This window comes from Neovison vison, chromosome 3 (genome assembly GCF_020171115.1).
Source record: "Neovison vison isolate M4711 chromosome 3, ASM_NN_V1, whole genome shotgun sequence".
NCBI lineage: Eukaryota > Metazoa > Chordata > Mammalia > Carnivora > Mustelidae > Neogale > Neogale vison.
The window spans coordinates 226,542,497-226,562,682 of record NC_058093.1 but is presented as its reverse complement, the minus strand read 5'-3'; the positions used below and the strand labels follow the sequence as shown (position 1 = coordinate 226,562,682).

At 44.0% G+C, this 20,186-nt stretch overlaps 1 protein-coding gene across 1 annotated transcript in view; it reads right to left on the bottom strand.

Annotated features, from left to right (window-relative positions):
• CIT (citron rho-interacting serine/threonine kinase) overlaps nucleotides 1-20,186 on the bottom strand; it is a 168,116-nt gene that overhangs the window by 46,236 nt on the left and 101,694 nt on the right. Inside the window, exons 20-24 of the mRNA XM_044244172.1 lie at nucleotides 18,565-18,681; nucleotides 17,505-17,614; nucleotides 16,289-16,463; nucleotides 12,304-12,501; nucleotides 4,939-4,992 (exon numbers count right to left, since the gene is read on the bottom strand). Of these exons, the coding sequence (XP_044100107.1) occupies nucleotides 4,939-4,992; nucleotides 12,304-12,501; nucleotides 16,289-16,463; nucleotides 17,505-17,614; nucleotides 18,565-18,681 (654 nt within the window). The remainder of the gene's footprint in view (nucleotides 1-4,938; nucleotides 4,993-12,303; nucleotides 12,502-16,288; nucleotides 16,464-17,504; nucleotides 17,615-18,564; nucleotides 18,682-20,186) is intronic.

Below are 20,186 nucleotides of genomic sequence, written 5' to 3'. Positions count from 1 at the left end.
AAGACAATGTTTCATTTTAAAAAGATTATCATGGTGCCTCTTGCAGAGCAAAGAGACTACAGAAAATCTGCTCACATAATATACACATGGCCAAAATAATTTCCTCGCCACTCGAAGATATACCTGAGCCTTTGGGTTCTCACTCCCATTTCTCTGATTTATGGGGAAAAAATTGCAATTTATTATTAGCCCATTTCTGCTAACTCTTCTCCCTTCAAAACAGATTATAATGTGTTAAGGAAGAAATGCTTAAAAAGCTCAATGATGTGCCAAGATTATGATTCTCACTTCATCTGCGATGGGCCCACTGGAGTGGGAGGCATCCTTCTAGTCCCCTATTGTCATCCAGTTCTCAAGGGGTCTCACATCTCTGATTTCTACTTACAGTCTGTGGCTGTTGGTTCTATATTCTACCTTCTCTATTTTGCCTGTTTGTCAAGAGGAGGCTTACGTGTTTGTGTGAAGCACCCAAACACTCATTAAAGCATTTTAACTCATCCAGACTTCTTATATATTCCTTCTGCCCAAGCCATAATATGCTTAGCTTGTGATACTATTTTGAGGTGCTGGCGTTGGGGTATTAAGTATTAGCATTAGACACCCCCACACCCATCCACACACACACATTATTGGGTTTACAGATATTGAACTGACTTGGGACACAGGCAGAAAATTAATGGTCTCCACAATTCAAAAAAAATTGTTTAAGTATTATGATAGGCAATCTGTGATGCTGAACCAGGGAATGTGCAAGAATTCTTAGGTCTCCCATGTGTCCGTGGGTGTATCCTCACTACCTCAAGGGCAAATGATATGTTCATTCTATTATGAGTTTGTTAACATTCCAACCCCAAGGATACAGGGTAAAGAAGAGAAACTGGAAGGCTGACTCCATCTTAGCAGTGAGAAGAGGAGGGAGACAGCTTCCTAATGCAGGGCCAACAGAGTGCTCTTCTATGCTGTTTTTGCAGATAAGAGATTGTGATGCAGTTCTAAGAGGAAATAAGGATATAAAAACTGATCTACTGTCAGTGTCCAAAAAAGAGAGAGAGAGAGGGAGATCTATTTGGGGTTATATGTTGCTTTTCAAGGAAACCTGACAGTTCTGAGCAAGAACTCTTTACCTCTCACACCTGATGGGAAGACCAGTAGAGAGAAGGTTACCAGGTAAATGTTCAGTAGCACTCTGGGGGATAAAGAAACCAGCCAGATGTGGAGCATCAGGCTAAAAAGACACAGGGCTGAAGTCCTACCGGAATGTCTGGTTCCTTCTTGAAGGCAGCTATTTGCATATTATTTATTTTTAATCTTATAGCTGACAGATTGATTCATAATTAAAACTGTGTCATATGTTTGCCCACCAACTCCCCTCCAAAACAGTCTTAGGTAAGGTTTTAGGTGCCAGATTGGATCAAATCCTTTTTTTACATCTCGTCAAAATATAGAAATGGTCTGAGCTGGAAAATCTTACTGCTCATGAGCTTTTTAAAAGCTGCTAACTGGGAGCTCCTATCGTTGAGTTATTACAGGAGTTCCCACCAGCGACAAAGATGACGTCTCCGTGCAGAGACAATCTCAGATTGAGCCAGTAAGAAAGAAACACCCATTAAGCCCTCAGAAGTGTCTTTAAGGGCCTTTGAAGTTGAAAAACTGTAACAGGGGTCTCTTTTGCTGCCAAATGCTGTCCTAAAGCAGTGGTTTTCAAACTTTTTAAAGGGGCAGACCATTTCCTAAACAAAAGAATATGTCGTAAATCCAATATAATAAAATATTAATAGTAACCCATACTGTTTAGCACTTTATATGGACCAGACCCTGTGTAATCACTTGGATGCTTCATCTAATTCTTGCAGGATGCCCTTGATGTAGGCATTAGCACCAAACTTCTGATTCTGTGAATTAGTGTCTCCTAAGTTTTACTGTTTCTGAAATGTGAACATATATTGGAACAAAGCAGCTGTGTCTCTGCCCTCACCAAGCCCCTATAGAGTAGTTATTAAATGAATTATGCATCTTATAATTGATGATATATTGGAATGGGGAATATACAATGTCAGGCCATTTTACAGGTGAACAGATGGAGGCGTGGATATTTAACATTATAGAGGTTACAAAGAGGCCAATTTCGAATCAGAACTCATTCTGACTCCAGAGTGCATGGCTGGACCACAAGCAATCCAGCAGCTCTAGCTGAAGTATTGGGGGGGTTGTCACTGTTTTGGGTTCTCCCTTCCACTGGGAGAGGTCCCAAGTCTTCTCCACAGAATGCCAGAAGTAAGTAAAGCAAGGATTAGAGGTCACCGCTCCCCTCTCCAAAAAGCAAATGTGAGGGATCAAGAGAATATAAAAGTTACATAAGAAAGTAACTAAATTCGTTCTACATATTGGCATATTCTATTAAAAAACAAACCTCTAATTTTTAAAATCTGGGGGAGGGAGGATTACCAAGAGGCAGATGGAAACATTTGAGAGTAACAGATATGCTCATTATTTTGATTGTCTTACTGGTTTCACAACTGTGTACACATTTCAAAACTCTTGAAGTTACTGTACTTCAAGTATAACCTCAATAAAGCTATAAAAATATTTCTTAAAAAAGCTCTTATGAAAATGAGGCATTCTCTCTCTCTCTCTCTCACACACACACACACACACACACACACTCGGAATATTACTCAGCCATTGAGAAAGGATGAGATTGTGCCATTTGTGACAACATGGATTGACCTCAAGGGTATTATGCTAAGTGAAGTAAGTCAGACAGAGATAGACAAGTACCACATGATTTCACTTACATGTGGAATCTAAAAAACAAAACAAATGAACAAACGAACAAACCAATAGCAGAAGCAGACCCACAAATACAGAAAACTGATGGTTGCCAGAAAGGGGAGGGGGGTGGAGGGATGGGTAAAATAGGCAAAAGGGAATGGAAGATACAGACTTCCAGTTCTGGGATGATTAAGTCGCAGGGATGAGAAGTACAGCATAGGGAATATAGTCAATGGGATTATCACAGCATCGTACGGTGACAGATGGTAACTATACTTGTGGTGAGCCTAGCATAATACATAGAGTTGTTGAATCACTATGTTATACACCAAAAACTAATGTAATATTGTGTATCAACTATACTTCAATTAAAAAAAAAACTGTTATGCCAAAAGACTAAAAAAAGAGAAAACTCCAGATGAAGGATTAACGATGTACACATTTAAAACGTATCCAAGTTTATATTAGGAAAAAATAGTAATATAAAAAAAATCACGGTCATAAAATGAACTATGTTTTATTCAGTGATCATTTATGAGCATGTAAGTAATATAAGCAAATAACTCGTGCATTAAAAAAAAAAAAAGAAACGGAGACAGTAAGATACTGAAAAAGTGGGGGCCCAAGAGTATAGCAACAGAACACATCAGCTTCTCAAGGAAGAGAGGCAGAATGGAGGAAACTGGGAGACACTTGTAAGGCGGGCCTACCACTGAGGCAGCCATTGGCACCGGGAAATACTGACCAAAAATCCATCTGCTGGGTACCTGCTAGAGTCAACCAGAGCATATCTCGTGACCTACTAGCTGCCCCACTCTTGGGTATATGCTCATCAGAAACAGGTGCTTATGGCCACCGAAGGACTCATGCAATGGAGCTTCCTGACAGCTGTGTTCCTTACAGCAGCAATTTGAATCCCACCAGCAGTAGAACTGATAAATAAACTCCAGTTCTATGTGTCTGGGGCAACACTACATCATAATTAATGAAAAGAAACAGATTCTTGACAGACTCCACCACATGGACAAACGCCACAGACAACTCAAGTCAAAAAAAGCTAAGTCCAAGAAAGCATACCCTCCATGATGCCATTTGGCTGAAGTTCAAGAACAGGCCAAACTGATCTCTAGTATCAGAGGTCAGAACTGTGGTCACCTTTGGGCAAAGGATGCTGATAAGAAGGGGACATGAAAATGTTCTGGATCTTGATCTATGTGGTGGCTACGCAGTTGTCTATATGGTGTAAGAACTTCATTGAACTGTACCCATAAGATTAGTGTACTTTATGCATTTTACAGTGTGGATTTTGTAACTAAACGAAGGAGGGAAATCATACACTCTTAAGACTTAATGTCCCATTTATAAGAGGTGAAGAGAAAAGAAGGAGTTCATTACAAGACAATAAAAGACTTATGTGGGGAGTATGGTGGGGTTGTTTCTGGAAATTCACAGATACAAATAACACAAATGGAGACAAGTTCACGGAGGACTAAGGAGGTAATAAAGACATGAAAGTACCAAAGAAAGGAGGTGGAATGGAACCATGAATAGGATAACAACCTGTCTTCTGAAAGGGGGCCTATTTCAGTCCTTTGTTCTAATGGGAAACAGAGTGAGCTTCTGCTGACCCTACCCCATCATATAACCTGTGTATGATGCTTCTCCGCTCACAGAATTTAATTCTCTCCATGTAAATGACATCTCCCAAAGAGCCACAGAGTTTCATTTTGCCCAGTAGGAAGTTAAAATTTCTAGGTCCACAGAACTTATCCAGCAGCAGGCTGGAGAAGCCTTGTGAGGAAACCACCCCCAGCGTCTGTACAGTGTCTAGCTGGGACCAGCCTTGGAACCTTCTACACTGGGGCGGGGGAGGGAGCTGCCTTGGGACTTTTGTTGCAGCTACTGAAGCCTATGCAGTGAGAACCATTTCCACCTTTTCAACCATCCTTCCCCCAAACATAAAGAATGGTTTAGAATTTTTTAAACTGGCAGGAAACCAAGAAACTGGCATTAGCTGGGGCTCAGGAACTCCAAATCAGTTTGACCCCATTACATGCTTCAGGCTGAGAGTCTGTAAGAGTCCGTTGATGTTATAAGAAATGCTTGCTCTTCCCTCTTGGTTTTTAGTCTCGTGTTATTTTAATCACCTTTAGATTTAATACTTACAGTACAGCTGTTACGAAGGGCATCAAATTTGCGTTGGATTTCATCTCTATGTGCCTAAAAGGTAAGGAGTCGATTAGAAATTTTTCATAGTGTAAGATACAATTCTACATGCTTGGGCTTTAAAAAGAAAAGAGCAATTTACCTAGAAACACAAGAAGGTTGTTGCAGCTGCCCAAACATTTGTTTTTCAAAGAACTAATTAATTAAGTCATGTCCAACATCAGAAATTAAAGTTACAGGAATATATGATGTTGTGTTGATAACACTTGACTACTTAGACCACACATGCATACCCTGTACAAATATCTTAACATTCATATTAATGCCCAGGGGCTTTGTAAAAAAAAGAAGAAGAAATTCAAGGAGTTAGTTTTTACTCTTGTTCCTTTGTTTATTCCCCATTCTTAACCTTTCCCTCTTCCTTCCAGTTGGCCCCTCCCTAGCCTACTCCTTGAGAGACACACACATGCACACAGATACACACACACACACACACACACACACAGGACAAGAGCCAAGACAAACAGGGACTTTTTTGTTGTTAATCAAAAGCTGCTGAGATTCAGAAAACTGACATTGACCTTCAAGTAAGAAGAAGGCCTTCTCCAAAGCAAAGCTGCTGTGAAACAGCAGCATTTCAGAATGTTCAGCTGACATTCAAGGACTTTCTGAGTGCACCTGATAGGCCAGACCCTGTGGTGCCATACAGCATAGGTGGAATTACCATCATTCACTGGGGAATGAGAGAAAGTTAACAAGCACATGATTACAAACAGTGACAAATGCTATGAAAGAAACAAACAAGGTACAAGAAAAAAGGATAAGAGGGATGGAAAGGACCTTACGGGTAATCAAGGAGGGCTTCTCTGAAGAGGTGACACACTGACATCCATAATATGATGAGGAGTCAGCCATACAAAGAACAGGAAAAGGCAGAGGGCAAATATCTTGAAGCAAGAAAGGGTTTCGTAATTCAATTGAAAAAAAAAAAAAAAAAAAGAAAGGCCTGAATGGCTACAGCAGAGCTTTCAAACTTCAAGCTATGACCCAAGGGTAAGCATGACAAATGGGTTTTTTTTTTTCTTTTTTGTTTTGGTTTAGTCAATGAAATGGAATAAACAGAATAGAACAGAAAATAGTGGGATGCAGATGTGCCCTGGATAGTGAAGTATTGTTATAGGAAACTTTTATTTCAAATACCATAATTCATCAGATTTAGGATGCTGTCAACTATAAGCCATGGCAATTTTATGTGACATTAAGTAAAAGGTGCTGTTGACCAAACTGTGACATTAAGTAAAACAAGTTGCTGTTGACCAAACTATGACATGTCCACATGTCTTTATGTCCACATGACTAAAGAGTCATATACCAGATATGACTGTAAGATGCATCCTGATTTTAAATACCTTAGAATCAATGAAGTAGAGTATATAGATGCTCCCCTGTATTAGATTGTAAGGTAAATGTATTTTTGGTGGGTAGCAGTCAAACAATTTTCAGCTAAAGCACAGCAAAAGAAGGAAAAAGTCACCCAAGATGATGGTAGAGAGGCAGGCAGGGACCAAGAATCTTAAATGCCCAGAATGGAGTTTGGGTTTCAAGCAAAATACCATTAATTGGAAGCCAAAGGAGATTCTCAGAAGTAGAGTGAAATGATCTGATTGTCATTTTTTGAATGCTGTAAGAACTGATCAAAATAGGACTGAAGGTAGAAAACTACTGAGGAGGTTGTTGCTGTCATTCAAGGAGGAGATGATGGTGGCTTGGAGTAGGATGGTGGCAAAAGATGGAGAGAAGTGGATGGAAATGAGATCCCTTTTGGAAGCACAGGTAATAAGACTTGCTACAGGTATTGGAAAATGAAGGGAAAATGATGCCCTCAAAAACATTTGTGACTTGAGAGACAGGGTGGGTTGTGGCACCACAGCTTAGCTATGAAAGTCCAAAGAAGAATTTAATTTGACGCATGGGAAAAAGTGATTCTTCTCTTTAAAAAAACAAAACAAACAAACAAAAAAACTAGTCTCTGTTGGGTCTATAAGACAACTAAAGTAAAAAATGTTAGAGCAGTGATGTATCCTCTAATATATCTATTTTGCCATAAATATCATAAATTTGTAACAGCAGATAGACACTGCAGAAAAAAAGACTACTGAGCTTGAAGACACAGCAACAGAAACTACCCAAAATGAAACAAAGAAAGAAAGACTAAAAAAAATGAACAGAGTATCAATGTGCTGTGAGACAACTTTGAACTGCCTAATATGAATGTAATTGGAGTACCTGGAGGAGAATAGGGGTCAGACAGAAAAGACATTTGAAGAAATAATGGCCACCATAAACCCACCAATGCAAAAAGCTCAAGGAACCCCAGGCACAAGAAACACAGAATTAAGCTAAACCATATTATCAAACTCCTTAAAACCAGTAATAAGAGAAAAAGCTTAAAGCCCGTCAGAGAAAAAAGACAAGTTATATATAGCGAAACAAAGAGAAGACAGATTCCTCACCAGGGAATGAGTGGGGGAAGGGGGAGAGGAGGGAGCAAAGCAAGTTAGAAGACAGTAGAATAACATCTTTAAAGTGCTGAATGGAAAAAAACAACAATAACAAAACCCCAAAACCTGTCAACCTAAATTCTATACCCAGCAAAAATATCCTTCAAAAATGAAGGTGAAGTAAAAGACTTTTTGAGATATACAAAAGCAGAAGGCATTTGTCACCCGCACTGTAAGAAATGGTAAAGGAAGTCCTTCAGGCAGAAGGAAAGTGACAACCAGAAATATAAATCCACACAAAAGAATGAAGAGCACTGGGAAAATGGTTAAAAAGAAAAATTACAAAAACAGACTCACAGACTCATAAATAAAAAGTTATCATCAAGAATCAACTCCCCACATCATCAGTCTGTATTTTTATGGATAACTTATCAGACTCTTATTCCCCCCCCCAAATCAATCTGCTTCATGCTCAAGAATAATATGAGAGATTTATTGATTTAATGGGGCATGAATACCATTTATCCAAAGTAGGAACATTGTACTACTACTGAAATCAAATGGCAATCCTCTTTGAACGTAAAATGTAATGGAGTACCATCATTTTGGCTTTTGATTTATTACTGACTCTACATTTTGTCAAAATGTAGACAAAATGTAGAACGGATCCTGTTATGACTGCTGGAAATTCTATAAGCATTTAACAATTACTGAACTGATCTGAGCAAGAAAATGTCAAGAAACATGTTTTATGTTTCTCTGAAATACGTTGTGAAACAAGGGCACAAAAAAGCTAAAGTTTACACAATAGTGTGTATAAAGATAGTAAAATGCGTAAGATAGTCTGTAGATACTCTCAATGAAATATTTGAGTGTTCACTAGGTATCAGGTGCTACAGAGAATAAATATTTACACTTTTCAAAGGACCCTGAAGAGCTTTTGTTTATGTGCGTTACATTTATCTATATTTACCACTTTAGAAATTAAAATGGAGATTTTTCCCCAAATATTTACTCTTTATTTCTTTTAAAATAACACTGCTTTTGCACCATTAGTGCAAAGGCTAACACAATGAAAAATGCCAAATGACATATTAGTAATATTATGAAAATAATCTGAATTTGGGGAACCCTCCAGGGAGCCACCAATCTCAATTTGAGAACCGCTGACCTTAGGGTTGGGAGGCAGTCAGGGAGAATGCACAAGCTGTATCCTGAACACTGGAAAAGCACTGTTTTTTGAGGAGTACTTATGTCTTCATTAATGTTAAAGAGAGTTACAAGAGGAAGAAAGAAAAGAGGGTTATAATGCAGTCTTGATGAGAGAGAAGTACCTGCAGAACCAGAGAAAGGAAAACTAATGTTTAGACGTCTGACCATCTTCTGGGATTCATGAGCAGGGTTCTAGGACATGCGGGCTTCCACACATCCATCCCTTTCCCTGTGAATGCGGGTACCAAGCAAGACTGTCACCTCCCATGCCTTAATTTTAGATCTTGCTCATCGTGCCAATGGCTTGCTTAATTAAATACAGACATTGATAGTTATGTAAAACAAATCAGAGTATGCATGACTCATGATTTTAACAAATCAGAGGACAACATTGTGAACCCATGGCCACACCATGCTGGGAGGGTTCCTTTCATTGGTGTCTCTAGCTTTAGACTCTTGGTTACTCAGCATTAATCATTTAACCAAATCAGTAAAAGAACATGACGGCAGGGACCCAGACATGGAGAGAGTGTCCTGGGGCCATGCTGGTGTACACAGAGCCTACTATGCCCAGGGCCTCTACCCTATGACCCCCATCCAGAGTGATGTATCATATCACAGATCTGTCTGCTTTACAGTGTGCAGAATCGATTCTCTTCCTTAGCTAAAGGGATGGAGTCTTAAAATCCTTTCTTCCACCAAGAGGCAATGAAGCACTGTAAAGGCCTGGCGTTTTGTTTCAATACGACTCTCCTGTTGGCCTCCACCTTGATGCATTCTCAGCTTTTGATGGCCAGTGACTCTCTAGGCAAATACAACAGACGGGAGTGGGTAGCAAGAAAACATCAAGAAGATCACAAGCAGCTTCCCAGCGGGCCCGGGCACCCTTCTTCAATGGAGACCATTGACTGAACTGTGCTCCATCTAATTGCTCCAGGGGCAGAGGCCAGGGTAAGTGCTCCCTCTCCTGGCTAGGAGATGGCAGCCTCTTAAAATTCAGCAGTAATAGCCCATTTGATTATTCATTCCTTTTAAATGATAAATCAGCCTGCTACGAAGTTCGCAAGCCTCCTCGATCATTTTAGATCCACCTGATTTAATATGGCGGATGCTTCTGTGGGGCTTGAACAATGAGACAGAGTCAGGGTACCGCACCTGTGGCCATGTCCTCTTCCACTCGGCAAAATAAAGTCTCCAGCACAAATTCAACAAAGCCATCCAGCCGCATGCAGTCCATAACCCGGTTTATAAAACAGAATCAAAGGGAGGGGAGAGGAAAACCCACAGCCTCAAAACTGGACTGAGGCAAGTTGATATGGGATTTGGATTCTTGCATGACAAGTTACAAAACTGCAGTGAGACTTTTTTTTTCCTGCCCTCCCTTGAAAAAGCCCTATTTTCCCAGGCATCTTCATCTGCAAGAGTGGTAGGGCCCCAGTTTCTAGACTCAGGGAGGTTTGTTTCTTTATTTTTTTCATAAGAAGATTCTCTGAGGCAGTGATCTCATCGGACTAAATTAAGTCGTGACTTGCTGCTGTGAAGGCTTCCAGCAGCCATTAGACACAGCACATTCCAACCAGCAGCAAGACAGGATTTAAAGACTAATTTCCCCACAGATAAACAGCAGTGACACATACTCTATTTTATATCCTCCTCTTCTGAATGGGCAGGATAAGATGCATGCCGACCGCCCTCCCTCCCAACTCCAACAGAGCAGTGAGATAAATGTGTCCTTCTCTTCTGCTCGGAAGTAAAGGATTTGAGGGATTACAGGCCAACCCCCAGGGGAAAAAAGGCTAAAGACACAGCACTAGGCACATGGCAAGGACTCATTAAGTATGGATAAGATTAGTGATGTCTCCTTCTTCTTTCAGAGTGTGGTTGGTTTGGACAGGGGGAGAAGATATTAATATACAGTGCATTCAGTTTAATAGTAGCTGGATTTTAGATGCCTCCTTAAGCAGCTAAGAAATGCTATCTGGCTGTCCCTCTCCCCAACCACCCAATTCCAGAAAGCACATACGCCTTCTTGGCATGCATTCTTTTATATTCATTTCATTCCTACCTCCATATTTTTCTTCTCTAGACTTATTTTCTCTTGGCCTTTTCCTTCTTATTTTATCTTGTTATACTGTTTTGTTTCGAAATGGATTCAGAACAGTTTGGAAAGATACAAGGCAGAGGATAAATAAAGAGATATCGTGACTGATTCTTTTCCAAACCATGTATTGGGGGCTCATGGCATAGCACACAGTGAGTGTTCTCACTGAAGAATTAAGGTTGTGATCAATAACAGACCTTGGCATAAGTCCTGGAAAATCAGAGATGCACTTGCGCCTTCGGAGTTACCCTGTATTCCAGAATCCTGGAAGCCTCTGTGTTCTAGACTAGTCCATAAAGACCCTGGCACTGAGATCATGCTCCCAGTCGGTTCAGATAATGCGCTTCCCGAAACCAACACTAGGAGGCAACTTCTAAGAATAAGATCGTTTTTAAAACATACATACATATGCATTACTTTTGAACAGGATAAATCATAAGCAACGACTGTTCATGGCCATCTGTAGAAGTAACCCCACTCTACATGCTTAGAGATGTTCACTAATGGAAATGAGGACCGTATCCAAGATGAATCAGAGTGAGTAAGGTCCCCACCGAGGTACCTGATTTTAGAAAACACAAAACCCAATCAGCTGCATTGTGCCCTGCCCACAGAAGAGGGTACCCTGACCAGCAGGCATGACTGTGCCTATCCACTTGGCAAGTACACTGTGTTACTATTAGCAATGGATCTGCTTGGCTGCTACTAGCCATTAAACTCATTCGGTTTTCTGTGCCAAGTCCAGGTCCACCACGCAGCCTTCCGAGAGAAATGAGGTTTTTAAGGAGACTTCTCTGAAGGACAAAAAAAAATGGGAAGATGAGCCAACCATACCATCCCAACTTGGTGGTTGTATTTTCCACTGTGAGTTGTTAAGTTGTCATTTTATATGTAAGATTGTCAGTTTTGTTAGCCTGGGTCGGTCCCCATGAGAGGGATCAACCATGGGAAACTGACAAAGTCAAATTTTTAGACTTCCAGAAAGAACCAAGGTCTAAATCCAGGGACACCCTCACAAACCCACCAAGTTCTACTTTCTTTAAACTATGGTTTTAGAAAGAGCAAAGAAGCCAGGTCCTTCTTAGAGAAAAGAATCTCTCATTCAGAACAATCTTTTCCATCCAGAACATACTAGATGCATACGTAAGACTTGAAGGAAAATTTACAGCTTAAAAAAAAAAAAAGTAATGCAAACGAGGTTAACCAGTACAAAAATAGAAATGTGGTAGGAAGAAGACTCAAAGATATAAGACTATTATTTTTTTAATGATCACTGAAAACTAAGCATAAGATTCGGGTAAATGACCTCTGGTTCAAACTAATTATTTTCAAAGAGGGAAGATACCTAAAGAAAGGAGGGCTAAGGAAAGATCAGATGTTAACACTAATTCTCATGAAGAAGAATTCTCAGGGAAGCCAGTTTTCTGGCCCGTAAGCATCTCTGGGGAGATTTTCTGTCTTGGGATTTCTCTGAGTGAGCACATCTCCTCAGTGCCACACTCATCCCAACTGAGGTCTGGAGGAGCCTGAAGGGACCTGTCGGCGACCTACCGTGAGTGCCTGGATCTCCTCTTCCGCTTCCGCCGTCGTCTCTTCCAGTTCTGTCTTGGCCTGGCGCAGCTGGCTCTCCAGGGCTGCCCGGGCCGCCTGCAGGGCCGTCAGCTGGGACTCGCGCTCCTGCAGCGAGAGCTGCAGCTCTGTGAGCTGACGCTTTAGCTCCAGCTTCTGCTCCTCGTGCTCTAGACTGACCTGAGAGAGGCAGGGAGAGACACACACAAATGCTCAGTGGACCCCAGCTAGAGACAATGCAGCTCACTAGTCGGATGAGCTAACCCTGGCTAGTCGAGACACAGCGGGCTGTTCAACTCACATCTTCAGTGTGATCACGGATTCAAATTCCCACTCCCCAGCTGCGACGGAGAAAAGCGGATCTGCTGTAAAACCAATCTGACTTTAGGAGTCTCAGAAATGACCAGGAGCAAGAACGTGTAAGAGAATGGCTGTACAAACCAAACTTTCAAAGGTCTGGGGAGGCTTCAAAGGAAAAACCACCCAAGAATCCCGAGTGAAAATTGTGCCAATTATTCTTATTAGAAAAGCATTTAAAAGTAAATGGCTATAAATGACATCATATTGGTAACAGGGACCTCTTTACGATTGGGATGAAAATTCTAATTTATTTTAAATGTTCCTGCTCTGGAGTGCCCGGGTGGCTCAGTTGGTTAAGCATCTGACTCTTGGGTCATATGATCTCATGGGTCATAGGATCTAACCCTGGGTCAGGCCCTGTGCTCAATGGGGGGTTTCATTGAAGATTCTCTTCTTTTGCCCCTCTCCTTGAGCATGCACTTCTCTCTCTCTCTGTGTCAAATAAATCTTTAAATACATACGTACATATATACTCCTGCTCTGATTTGTTCTAATTAGGTAGCCCACATTAATGTCACATTATGAAGGAATCATCCTTCCCTCCATCTGCCCATCTGTCCTATCTACTCGATGTTTCATCCATTCGAGAAAAAGGTACTCAGCAACTTCCATATAAAAAGGAATTTGAAGATGAAAGTTTCTGCCCTTGAGCTGGAGGAAAAGTGAAAACCAACCACTATCGTATACATGGTCAAGTGTAAGAATCAGAAAATGTGGGGATGTAGAGGGAAGACGGTGGAGGGTAAAGGAGGGAACAACACTGCATGTGTTTATTGAAGAATTTCTAGGAGCCAAACCAGCAAATAGGAAAGAAAATTCCAAGCAGAGGAACTAAGACATCCAAAGGCATGGAGATGAGGGAGACCCTGTTGACGTAACCAACACTGACAAGGCTGTTCTCGCAATTGGACTCTGTGCCAGTCATTGGGGATGTCAAGCAAATAAGAAGTACCTGCTGCCCTCAGAAAGCTCACTGTCGAACAGGGGCTGCCGACAGGTACACAACGTGATGACCTAAATACACAAGGCCCTGGGGACACAAATGAGATGTTCCATCCCATTTTGGAGGGTCAGAGAAGGGCCCCTGGAAAAGGTGACACCCAAGTCCCAGAAGCTATAAGGGTGAAGAGAACAAGGACTTATAAAAGACAAAAGATTAAGCCTAGAGAACCAACAGGATTTGGGATTAATTTGAGGTGGGGCAAGAGACAAAGGACAGAAGGTGACACCTGAGCTTCTGGCTGGGCGAACTGCGCAGGGAGACCTCTGCTACGCCAGGGAACACGAGAGGAAGAGCCATTCTAAGAAGAAAGGCAGGAAATTCCTGCTGACGTACTGAACTTGAGCAGCAAGGGAGACATCCAGGTGGAGGTATCTAATGTCTACTGGGACAATGGGTCAAGACCCACGAGAAAGGTCTGGGCTGGCAATCTCTGGGAGCCCTTGGCCAATCAGTGGCAGCTGAAGCCAAGACTGAGCTCTCCCCCTAGCGACAATGGCGGCGACACGACAGCTGCCAAGGCAGTCCTCGCTCCCAAGGCACCAGGCACTCATTCAGTTCATTCCACCTTCATAACAAGCCAGAGAGGGAGGCGCCACAGTCACTGCCACCCTACACAGCGGCACGCTGTGGCACCAACAGGGGACATGACTGAGCAAATGTCACACAGCTCCACGGTGGCAGGGCTGGCTTTGAACCCAGGAAATCCGGCTTGAGAGTCCACAGCTTGCTGTTTGTCTTATTAAAATGCCAGCAGTCAGAGCAGGCTGCGACTCTGTCAGTGAGCCAAAAAGCTCCCCTGAGGCCACTTGGCAGAACCAGGGGTGGCAGGGAATGGTGAGTCGTGCAGGGGTGGGCGAGCATGAGGCTGTGCAATGACAGGAGGGCCCCAGAGCCCTGCACCTGCACAACTCCACACCCCCGGTTAAGGAAGAGCTCATGCTGCACACACAGGGTACGGGAAGCCTCAAGGGGGGATCAAACCAGAGGCTTGATCCTCTGTCCCCAGTCTCGGGAGCAGCAGGCAGCAAAGAGAAGGCAGACCTGCCTTGTTATATTTAAAGTTAAGCTCCAGAACTCCCAGAGTATGACGGTCCTGAGCTTCTTACCAGCATTCTAAGTTTCTGCCACCTTCTCAGCAGTGGGGGGGGGGGGCAAGCTGTATAGATTCAAGGGGAAAAAAAACAACTTGCTCCCCCAGAGGCATTTTAGCTGCCCAGATGAGCGACAGATGCAGGGCAGGTGCCGAGCTAAGAGAGACATTTGTGGGAAGGGAAGGCAAAATAGCTAGTTGGTGTTCCCACGCTCAAAGAAATCAGAGTTATTTACACTCACACTCTTAAGGCTGACACTACGGGGAAATGTTGTTAAACTTACTGAACAGTAAAAATATAGCCTGGATAATAAAATTGAAACCATCACCTAGGGCTTTTGGACAACCCAGAACAGAACCACTGTTGTGGGAGTATGAGAACCACCTGGAGATTTTTCAAAAGGCAGACCCCTGCTCCCCTCATCCCCCCACATCCTAGTTCATTCAAAAACGCTGAGAGAGGAAGAGGCCCAGGAATCCGCCTTTCAACAGACACACCAGATGATCCTAACAGAGGGGTCTATACCTGGACCGGCCCTGAAACACACAAGACAATGCATCTGTTTTGGTTTTTTCCTGTCCTTTGGAGGACTGGCCTCATTTTCACACTCCAGCACAAGAACCACGGGCTAAACTTGGTTTAGCTCTCAGACCTCTGTGTGCTTCAGTCTTTTCCTTTACGAGAGACCATGTGCTCTCTGAAGAATTCCATCACAAATCCCTGACCAGTTCCCACTAGGCTGCAGGCGCTGTCTTCCCACCTAGCTGGGATGTCACGCTTCCAGCAACCGCTCTCCCAGTATCCTCTGTCCAGCCAGCTAACCCTGTGCGCTAGGTGACAGCCCCCAGCATCAAGGATGGGGTCTGTCATCACCATCACGGAGGCAAGCTACTGCCTGGCACACCGCAGGCATTTAATAAATACTCAGTGATTACACATGCCGGCACAGCTTCAATCACCCTTGACGTGTCTGCCACCAAATGTGCAAAATTTTCCTCCCCAAAACTTGGCTACCCTTCCCAGCTTCCTTAAGTCTCTGAAGAGAACCACCTTCCATTAAAACTGTGATTTGTCTCTTTTCTTCCACTAGGAGACCGCTGCCACTGTCAGCAGACCACTGGATGGTGGATCCCAGGCACTAAAGCCCGAACATGGACTCGGGCATGTGGCCCATGCTAACTCTGGATGAGTGAGGAATCACTCTGCCCCCCCGCAGTTTGACAAAAGCACTGATGCACAAAATCCTCACGTGACCCTCAGAGGGATCTCCCTCATCGTGGCCATTTGGCCAATGAGGCAACAGAAGCACGGAGAGATGGTAGGCTTCCCAAGGTCTGGAGCTCGCAAGAATTAGAAGTGGAATCCTCCCCTAGATCAGGGTGGCCCAGTCTGCACGCTTCACCACCACGCACAGTGCCTCTTGGGTACATGCTGACGGATGCTTGACACCTGACAGGTTTCGGGGCCCCCGACCCCCAGTGAATCCTCCTGGGCGAGGGCCCCTCACTCTCACCTCCCTCAACCTTGTCTCCAGCTCCAGCAGCCGATTCTTGTCACTGTGGTCTTGGTGGCTGATTTTCTCCAGCTGCTCCTCCAGCTTTCGGTTCTGGGCCTCCAGCTTCCCTGCCTGTGTCTCCAGGTAAAACTTCTGTTGCCTGAGTTCTGAAATCATCTCTTCCTGGGCCTTCCTGGTGGGGGTGGTAGAGGAGCCAAGCAAAATCACAGTCTCATTAGAGGTGAGCATGTGCCCTCAGCGGGCCAGACAGGAACAGAGTGTCTCTGTTAGCAGGCATGGCCATTCCCAGGTGGGCTCTGTCCTGACCTGGCCTCGTGTGCCTGATCCCAGCATGGGGACCTGGAACCCATGTAGCCCTCACTGTTCAGAGGCCCTCCTCTATGGGATTCAGGAAGGTCAAGGGGAATGCAAGAGACAATAACATTTCCTTCCTAAGGTAGACCCCCCCACCTTTCTTTGAGCCTGTCTAGGGGCAGAAAGGGGCCTCTACAGAGTACAAGAGTGCCCCAACCGCTCACGGAGTTGGTTCCCCGGGGAAAAAAAGGGCAATGAGGGGAAGAAATGCTGTTCCTTCCACTTCTCCACAGACCTTGCTCCAAGCCCCACCAGACTGCTCACAAGTATCAGAAACTGGAAAAGACTCAAAGACCAAAAAGCGGCCCAATGAGTTGGTTTAAGTAAAAAATGGGAAGGTTTTAGAAGATCTCTGAAGAGAGGTACCTAATTTGAGGGGTGGGGGATTCCCAGAGATGGTAATTCTTTGGGGGAGAAGATTAAGACCCAAGCACTCCTGGAACACAGGGAGTCCTTACAAACCTCATGTCCCTGGGCCTAACTTAACAACAGCAGGATGGAGGAGGGTCAACCAGACATACACAAGATCACCTCTGGCTAATCATGGGAGGCAAGTCTGGGGAACAAGGCCCGCAGCTCTCCAAAAGTGAACTATAAATAGACCTCATTAGAGAGAGCAAAGCACTCTGTCATCTGATGGCAATTGGAAGCATTTGAGAAAACCTAGCTCCAAAGAAAGGGCATGACAGAATGAGACCACTTAAGAGAGGGCAAAATTACACAGGTAGAACAGGGTTCTGGAACAAACTACAGAAGTAATTAAATCTGCTCCGGCTTCATCAGACAGAAGAACGAAATTTCTACCCCAGAGAGAAGACCGATGTGTAATCATGCACGCAGATGGCACGTGAGTACTTACATGTTCCTCTGGGTGAAAAGACTGCTGTTCGCTGCAAGTTTGTTGGCTTCTGAGAGTTCCACAATCCTCTGTTCCAGGGATCTGATCTTGGAATCCATAGCATTGATCATCTGAAACACAGGGAGGGCCTTTGAAACCTCACACACAGACCGTTTTACCAGAATGAGAGTAACGGGGGCCGTGGGGCCAGGGTCAAAGGCTCCCCTTGAAATTCAGGCTGTCTGACTAGAGGTACCAGGGGAGTCAACTGCTCTGTAGCCTGAGGGTCACAGGCCTTACCACCCAGACGGTGGTGCTCAGTTGTTTTCTCAGAGATTACACATCCCCACGCTACCTAAGTGGCCTGCGTGAAAACCACACGGAAGCACCAACTTAGGAACTGGACATTCAGTGAGTAAGCAGGCCCGCGTCACGTGCATGTGGCCTGGGCCTGCCTGAGCCTCTAACTTGAATCTGCTAACTTGTGTTTCTCATCACCCGTGGGGCTCTCATTTCACTACTGTCCTAGATTCTCTACATCAAAGTTTTCTCAACCTAATATATTATAAGAATCGGGGAGGAAAAGGCGGGGAGGTGCTGATTAAAAATTCTAACTTCCCAGGACCCTCCCTTCGAGATTCTGAAGCTCAGTGTCCCTGTGGGGTCCAAGACTAGGGGTGGATGAATGAAAACCCCAGGTGAACCTTATGAGCAGAAAGTTCCTGAAACCCGGGCCTACCCAGGTGAGAAAGGCAAGAGTACAGAGAAAGGAGGCCTGTAAGGAAGATGCAGAGCCACTGGCCGTCTTGTCAGGTGGCATTGCGAAGGGCAACGCTGATGACAGACCAGCATGAGTCCTTAAAGAAGAGCACGAAAGGCAAAGTCGGCCACCCTGAGCCACCACCCCTGCTGATTTTAGGAGATGAGGAGTTGCAGAGGGCTTGCTATAGGCAACAAACTCCACAGGATTAAACAGGAAGAATAATTCATCAGCAGGAATGGACTCTCCTTGGGTGTGTGATTCTGGGCACGTTTCACAAGTCCTCCTTGGAAAACTGGCTTTGCAATTCCTTATACCTACCGCCTTCTGCTCACTGAGAATTTTGCCCTTCTCGTGGGCCTCCTCTTCGTGTCTCTGCATCAGATTCTCCAGAGTCTCTTTATCGGCCAGGTCTTTCTTTATCTGGTTGTCCAACACCTATGAGAAACAAAAAAAGTTAGTGTCCTGAGTAGCAAAGCTGAGCAGGGAAGGCTAACTGGGGGCTCTTGGGAAAAGCAGGAGAAGCAGTGAAGAGGCCAAGAAAAGTCTGGGGCAAAGAGAGGGACTGGGGATCTGCTTATGAGCCAGGACAAAGGCAAGAAATCAAGCATGACCATCAAATGGCATGGAACCAGAGGACTTGAACTAAGAACTTATTTTAAAATCAGCAGCCAAAAAGACTCAAGAGGTATATATCCTCAGTGGAAGTAGACTCCAGAATGAGAGAAAAAAGATCTGTCTCCAGATCTTAAAATGTGCAGATGTTACCTGGGGACAACTTTCTCGTAGTCAATGCACCAGTTTTCAGAACCTTGCTCACTCTTAATCTGTACAGAATTAATCTAGATATTTCTAAGGCTGTGTACGGAGGGACAGAAAGCTGAAGACCGAGGACGTCTGTGCAACCAAGGCTGATGTTCAGAAACAGACAGGGACGAGAGGATTCGACCCACCAATAAAGTAGGTGGAGAGTCAATAGTTTGAAAAAACAACATAAGAGAGAGAGAGAGAGAGAGAGAAATGCCCTTTTCCTCCTCCGTTCTTTCCTCTGATCCAGCTGGGAAACCAAAAAAAAAAAAAAGGCACTGGAGAGAGAAACCTTCTCCCAGGGGAAGAGAAATCATGTGTTCTCGGTGCTGAGAACACCACTGCAAGCACCTACTGTTCCCAAGGGGAAAAAATAAAACAGTAATGGTGTCACCAACCACCAGCTTGATCTAATGTTCTGCGAGGCACACACAGCCCTCCCAGCTGCCAAAACAACAAGTAAGAAAGACAGACAGGGGGGAGAAAAGGAAGACAACATCATAACTTGCCCAAGCCTTTGACCATAGACCTGTGTTTCTCATCACAGAGAATCTACTCTGCATTTTCTGAATGGCAGCAGCTGCTTCCGATACTGGGAAGATGCTGAAAGAATTGGGGTCACAGAGGGGACTGAAATCTGCCTTTCCCACAATGTCTATTGTGAAGGGACCTTCGTGGCTCATGGGGACATGAGCTCCTAAAAGGAGCCAGTCAGCAGGGAGGGGGTTCACATGAGAGAGAGAGAGGAAAGAACAGATTTCAAAGAGGGCTTTAAACTAGAACTGACTGATGAAAAAAATAGATTGAGAGTCTGTGGAGAACAAAAGGTGGAGGACAGGTCAAGGGAGGAGGGGAGAAGCTCAATGGGATAAGTGGCCTATTCTCTAGGATGTTGGGGCGTGATTCTAAAATTACGAACAAGAAAAGGGCAGAATCTAGGGTATGACCATGATTATTACTAAAATGGCCTTAGGGAGGCTGGAACAGGAAGCACAAGGCAGCACAGGTTCAAAAGCAATGGTTTCATAAAGATTCCAGTAGGGAAGACGGAAGAAAACAAGGCTTTCCGAGGCATTCCCTAGGATCTATAAAACAAAGTTCTTTCCATCTAGAAGGTTGTGGAGACCACACAGTAC